Source organism: Lycium barbarum, chromosome 11, assembly GCF_019175385.1.
Source record: "Lycium barbarum isolate Lr01 chromosome 11, ASM1917538v2, whole genome shotgun sequence".
Classification (NCBI taxonomy): Eukaryota; Viridiplantae; Streptophyta; class Magnoliopsida; order Solanales; family Solanaceae; genus Lycium; species Lycium barbarum.
In genome coordinates, this window is record NC_083347.1 from 100,759,162 (window position 1) to 100,766,272 (window position 7,111).

The window sequence follows — 7,111 nt, forward strand, 5'->3', positions numbered from 1 at the left end:
TGTTTGTATTTGCAAGTGTTGTGTGTACCTGTACCAACTAGCGATTAGTGATCCATCACACGTTTCTACTGAAAACCTGTTGTGCCATTGTGCCAATGAATGATTGCTCCTCAATCTGCGCTTTAAGAAGATTTGATGCGCTACTCAGTCCATGTTTAACAGTGTCAGCCATTTTAGGACAGTCCAGAAGAACAATTTCTTCTAAAGATGGTAGATCCATTATGAAAGCCTCTGTACAAAGCCGTTCCACATTTTCAGATTTTGTAATTCTCAGGCGTTTCAACTCAGGCAGCACAATCATTTTATCTTTTTCCTCTTCCCTTTCGCTTTCTTCAATCCTTATGAGTTCTACCAGATTTGACATCTCATTTACCTTTAGCTCTTCTAGTTTGCCAAGACTTCGAGCTGTTATAACCGAAAATAGATTTCTCAGGTTATTGCAGCTTTCTACGTGAACAGTTCTGAGGTTGGGAAATAAAACATGTCCATTTTGAACATTTGTTGACATCCCTTCTGGTGCTTCTCCAATGATTCTTTCCAATCTGTGACACCTCTCAATTTTGAGATTATCCAGTTGACAAAGATTTTGAGAAGCTATGGACGGGAATACATATCTCAAGTTGTCACAATAACTAATCGCAACGTCAGTTAGGTTATTGAAGCATTGTATTGTTTGAAGGTTTTCATTCAGTAGTGACTGGTTAGGTACCATCCAGATTTTGGACAGCAGAGGCAAACTATGTAACCGGATCCTTTGAGTGTAGAGAGAAGCTTCTGGTCTTCATCAAAAGCTGCCTTGTTAAGTAAAAATATTGTGAATCAGATGTTACACAAATACACATCAACTTCTTCTATACTTGATAGTCTCTGGAGCAACTCAGTTCCAAGTAGAATACTTAAATTATGACAAATATCAACCTTTAGAATCTGCAGATTCTGGAAGGAACCTGCTTTAATTGAGCGGATAGAAAGTGTACATAGCTTCTTGAGATTCCGAAGATGTAGTTTCTCCAAAGCTCCTAAAATTACAGATGCATCGCTATGAAGAACCTCATCGACGAGATAGGTAATGTCTTCACTGGCAGTTATTTCAAGAGCTTTCAAGTGATATAAACCCCCTTTGACATCAAAGATACTTTTCAGTATTTCCTTGCATGCACAGAACATTGTCAACTCCTCTGTGAATTGAAGCATATGTTTCATTCCATTTGGTATACCAGTTTTTATCTCTCTAAGATCAGGGGCGGAGCTAGCATGGTAATAGGGGGTGCGGCCGAACCCAGTAACTTTGATCTAAATCCTATATTTGTCTTGGAAAATTCATTGAATATGTATAAATTGTTAATTTAGAACCCTGTAACTTAAACGAATTAGAATCCCGAACCCACAAGCTTGAAATCCAGGCTCCGCCTCTGTCTAAGATAGAACGCCCTCGACTTTGGATAACATATAGCTGAGTTGTAACCTACCGTTATCTCAAACTTATGTATGCTAGGAAGATAGAAGTTCTCAGGGAATGCTAGAAGGGTGGAGACTTCCACACACAAAATGTTTAAGTGGGGCAGTGACATTAGCTCAGACAAGCATGCTTGTCCACTCCCTTCAACAGATCCATCTGCTAGCTTCCACAATTGAAAGCTCCCACCCATATAAAGTTCTTCTAACTGGACAAGGTGTGATATCAAGTTCTCAGGGATTTTCTGAAGGTACCCACAGAATGACAAGTCCAACAGCCTCAAATTAACCAAGTCCCGAAATTCATTTGGAAGTTCTCTGATAGAGGACCCGGATAAACTCAAAATCTCCAGGCTCCTCAATCTGCCAAGGCTAGATACATCACCTAACTTGCAGCGGTCTAAACGTAAAGTTCGCAGGCTTGTGAGAACTTTAACTGATGATGGAAATCTGAGAGGACGTGGAATTTTTCTAGTGGCATTAGGGACTAAACCATACCGAGGCTTTAGCGAATGGACACCAACCCTTTCACTTAAATCCAAAACCTGTAGCATTTTCATCTGTATAAAAAAGTTCTCTGGTATCTGTTCGAGACCTTCATTTTCTCCAAGCAGTAAAATTTGAAGATTGGGACAATGTACATCCCTTGGGAGCACATGAATATCATTGCTCATCAACGAAATAGCTGATTTTTGGCTGAATGACTCCCTTCGTGGCCACTCGTTCAAATTGTGACCAGCTCTTACCATGAAGCCATGCTTCTCTTTAGACGCTATATATATAGCAAAGTCACGAACAACATCGTGCATTTTCACAAGACCTTCCTTCCCAACATCAAGCAACAGACACGATGCTTTACGTTGGCTAACTCTTAACAATTCCACAGTCTCTAACCACTTTCCCTACTTCCTTGGCAAGAGTAGTCTTGCCGATGCTCCCCATGCCATGGATCCCTATCGCCTCATAGCGATCGTCCTGCAATTCCTCAATGATCTGATGCACTGCTTCTCTTTGCTGGTGAATAATGTTTGCTACATTTTTTCTTAGCTGATTAGAAATAATTGGATCCACTGTTAGCAAAGCACCATTTGTACTGACATTTTGATCCACAGCGGATTAACTACTTGCCACCATCTCAATAATGAGGTACTCTTTGGGTTTTTGTAGGTCAGAAATGAATGGTATATTCAAAGGAGGGGCCTGCAAGATGGGTACATCTTCCTTGGGAGTTCTACCAAGAAGTTCTTGGATGGTCACAATTTTCTTAGCTGCCATCTTGCTCTGCTTATACCGTGAGACCACATGAGGTACGCGCATTTTGCTCAAATTCGTTTCATCATCCCATGATTTGATCTCAGCAGTGATTATGTCTACCTCTTGTAACCAACTTTCAACTGTGCTTTTGATTTCTCTGTCGTTTCTTTTGGCTTCGTTCACCAGTCGTTGGACATCTTCTGTCGTGTATTGCAACCATTCAGCTTGCTTTCTCAGATTTTCTGCATTTTTCTTATACTGATAGAGATATCTTAGTTGATGGCCGAGTGGAGCCACTGTGTAATCGACAACTTTTGCCACCAATGAAGCACCTAATGCCATCCATGGCTGCATTGTCCCTACTCTACCACCTGCATGCCAAATGGAAATTTGAGAGTATTAAAACATGATACAATATGGAGTATTTAGAAGTTAAGGACATATATCACCTATATACTCTTGTTTTTGGTTAATAAAATTCTTAAGTAGAGAGACCTAAAGAAGAATATTTTGAAGTTGTCATGGAACTCCAAGAAGTGGCCTAGTTAGAAGGCAATTTCTTGGAGAGAAAACTCAAGGTGCTTGTGACTGATGTAAGGAATAAAAATACTGAATTCTTCCAAGAAGAATAAATACTCAATGCTCGTACAAGCAAATGGTTTATAGGTTGGAGGAGCTGGAACAAAACTGCGTCGTAGTCATACACTTATATTTTGTAAAACAAATGGTTTATAGGTGAAGTTCCCAAGGAGGGATGATACATAAATGCTCCTACATTCGTTTCGTTTTTTCAACTGAAGACAGTTAACTTTGCGGTCCTATGACTCCTTATATTTGTTTGAAGTGGCATAAATATCACCTTCTGCGTTTACTACAAGTTTTAGAATCATATCTTGCAACTCCTCTTTGAAATTTTCTTTGGAGACCACAGATTTTTGCTACGTTCTTTTTTATTTGAGTGATGTGAATGTCATAAGTAGTACTCGAGAGAACATTTGGCATCAGAATTCTAGAATAAACGATAACAACTGAACTGTAATTCTTATTGGAGCTATCTATGTTTTCACGAGCACTGTTTCTTAATTTCTGGACTCTGGTGCTTGTGTCAGAATCCTTTGTTAGAAATGTCGATGTCCTAAAACTAATAGGGCTTGTAGGATGCCTTGTAAAAGATTGTGGGTTGTTTCGTTATTGGGATAAGGTTGAGTAGAATCATGTCTGCTTTAGTTGTTCTTTGGGCTTTGGCTTTTTACTTCCCTCCTTTCATTAGTTAATATGTCTCGATAATACCGGGACAAAACCAAGCACATTTAAAGAAATGAAACTTAGTTCATTCTCCTAATATATTTCGTCTTTATATAGAAGAAAAACTGTAAAAGAAAAATCATTATACCACATATACATCGGAAATATAGCATTACACGTGGCACAGAGGAAGATAGACATGTGGCAGGCAAGGCTGAAAAATGGCGTGATGATTGATTGAGTCCAAAGGGAATGATTTCACGTAGATCTAGAGCGAGCGTTACAAAGCAATTGATACGGGTCATTTATGAATATCAGACGTTATGCTACCGGTCCGAATTTAGAGCTAGACGTTACACTTCTACATTTAAGTAACATTTATTGGTTATTATTGCTCATTATTGAGCACGATTTACGGCTCAATGCTAGTGATTATCACCTCTAAAAGAAGCTTAAGCTCAATTTAGTAGGCATCCATCTTTTACAGCATAACAATCTATGTATCCGGTTATAAGCAAAATTGTTGTTCTTTTGTTATTCTTTTTGTACCGAGTTTATAAAAGTTCTTCAAGGCTAAGTGTTCAACCGGAGTGATATTCAACAAAGGATTTCCTCCGAGCTCATACGGCTCAGGCTAATTTTATTATTTTCCTGCATCATAATTATCTGATTTCATTACTTGTTTCTTATTCCTTATTCATATTCATAGCAAATCAACGCACGTATCCTTTAAACCACTAACAAATTTAACTGTACCTTTTTAGGGTAAACAGTTTGGCGCCCACCGTGGGCTAAAGATAATTGTGATATTGTTTTGTTGCTTTAATTACATTACTAATCATTCGCAATTCTGTGAAATTTGGTAATACGAGATTATGGCAAATACTGGAAATCAAATCGATGACGTTTGGAATAATACAAATGCACATGAGATAGATCCAGCGATAGGAGAAGTCAGGGCAAGAAATGATAAACCTATGATTTTCCTCAGGAATCCAAACACACAGGGAATTGACGTGGAAGAAGAAGTGAGAATCATCGAACCAGGATTGGAAAAGATCTTTGATCCGCTGGAAAAGCAACAGAAGGTGATTACTGACTTGCAAATGATGAGATGAGGTGTTGATACGAATCTGATGAACACAGCTGTGGATCAAGGAGAAGGCAGTGGCAGTGGTTCCGACAATAACGCGACACCACAAGTCATGAAGTATCTAAAAGCTTTGTCCAGTCGTCTAGAAAAGAATGAAAAAGAATTGAATAGCCAATTGGACCAGAATGAAAAAGAGTTTAAAGCATTTAATTCAAGGATAGATCAAATTTCGAGTGCGCTACCGGTAGTGAAGGGACTAGGTTCAAAGAGGTATATACAATTCCTATTCCCACCAAGTAGTGCAACGCCTAAATTGATGTCGAAGAGGTTTAAAATGCTAGATCTACCCAAATATGATGAAGCCATAGACCCTCAAGAGCATGTGACATCGTACACTTGCGCTGCTAAAGGTAATGACATGCAACCGTACGAAATCAAATCTGTTTTACTCAAGAAGTGCGGTGAAACATTGTCCAAAGGGGCAATGGCATGGTATTCCCTACTTCCGGAGCATTCGATCAATTCCTTCGAAATGCTTGTGGATGCTTTTATCATGGCACATGCTGGTGTGAAGAAGGTGTCTACAAGAAAGACGGATATCTTTAAGATATCTCAGGAAGATACAGAAATGCTGCGGGAATTTGTTGTAAGATTCCAAAAGGAACGAATGGTGTTGCCATCAGTACCAGATGAATGGGTAGCAGAGGCATTCAACAAGGGATTAGACCCGAAGAGTTTGAGCGCTTCATTGAAATCGAAGGAGAATTTACTGGAATTCACTGGGACAATGTGGGCGGATGTTCACAATAGGTATGAATCAGAACTACGTGTGGAAGATGACTAATTAGGATTACCGGCCGGATTTGATATCATCCCAAGCCTAAAAGAAGTGCCGATTTCGATTCCAGATCTTGGAAGGAAAGTATCAACCTTATGGAAAACCAGAAAGGTCTCGTTCAAGGTCGGAGAGAAGTCGCAGCGTCCAATTTGAGAAACCAAGTTTTGACAAATGTGGCGACAAAGCCAAGGGAGAAAAGGACTGCAGACGAAGTCTGTAGCAGTTGATTGGGCGTCTAACAACATTGAAAACTCGAGGTTATTAGAATATAATTTCAACATCGACTTGGCTAGGTTAGTCGCGACACTTGAGAAGATTGATGGTGCAAATGGCTCAGACCAATATGGTTAGACCCTAGTCAGACGGAGCCAAATCTATTATGCGATTATCACAAAATTCATGGGCATCAGACTGCTGATTGCTGTCATCTACGAGATGAGGTTGCACGACTATTAAATAATGGTCATTTAAGGGATTTATTGAGTGATTGGTAAGAATCGGGATTCGAGCAAGCAGGAGGTTCAGATTGAGCCGCGTCATGTGATTAATATGATAATTGTCGGACTTGAAGATGCAAAGACATCCTTTGCAGCAAAAAAGGATAGGTTGTTGGAAGCACATGATCAAAGATCCCGAGGATTTATACAGGAGAGCATAATAGCGTTCACCGATGAAGATGCGAGAGATTTAATTTCACCCCACCTTGATACTTTGGTAATTTCTGTTATGATTAATCATTGTAGAATTAAGAATGTTGTTGTTGATCCAGGTAGTTCAGCCAATGTCATTCAACGAGGGGTCATTGAACAACCAGAAATGATGGGTGATCTAACACCGTCCGCAAAAGTACTCAGTGGATTCAATAAAGCAAGCGAAACGGCGAAGGGGGAGATCATATTATCAGTTGATGCAGGAGGTGTGATAAAAATACAAGGTTTTTACGTTGTAAATGGTGGCATGGAATGCAATGATATATTTGGGAGGCCTTTGATTCACGATATGAAGGAAGTGCCTTTGACACTACTTGTCACGCCCCGAACCATGGCCTGGGCGTAACACGACACTCAGTGCCTGACTGCATGTGACCGAGCGAACCACATGGCTTGCTGAATCATCATGAGGCATACATGAGTGGAATTATAAAATGAAGTGCATGATGAGCTTTTGTAAAGCATATTAAGTCATAATATTAAACACAAGTACTTGGTTAAGTCATGAATGCGGAC

General features: G+C 39.6%; 1 protein-coding gene across 1 annotated transcript; it reads right to left on the reverse strand.

Annotated features, from left to right (window-relative positions):
- Positions 1 to 819: 819 nt before the first annotated feature.
- Positions 820 to 2,264, reverse strand: LOC132620015 (probable disease resistance protein At4g27220). The gene is made up of 2 exons (XM_060334753.1): positions 1,470 to 2,264; positions 820 to 1,293 (listed from the first exon to the last, which is right to left on the reverse strand). The coding sequence occupies exons 1-2, from the start codon at positions 2,262 to 2,264 to the stop codon at positions 820 to 822; spliced, it is 1,269 nt and encodes a 422-aa protein (XP_060190736.1).
- Between the last annotated feature and the right edge of the window lie 4,847 nt (positions 2,265 to 7,111).

Bases quoted from the DNA above. Each gene is read 5' to 3' on its own strand.
- LOC132620015 (XM_060334753.1), bottom strand. From the start codon at position 2,264: ATGCACGATGTTGTTCGTGACTTTGCTATATATATAGCGTCTAAAGAG. The intron at 1,294-1,469 runs GTAGGTTACAAC...TATAGGATTTAG, and splicing joins TACATAAGTTTGAGATAACG to ATCAAAGTTACTGGGTTCGG.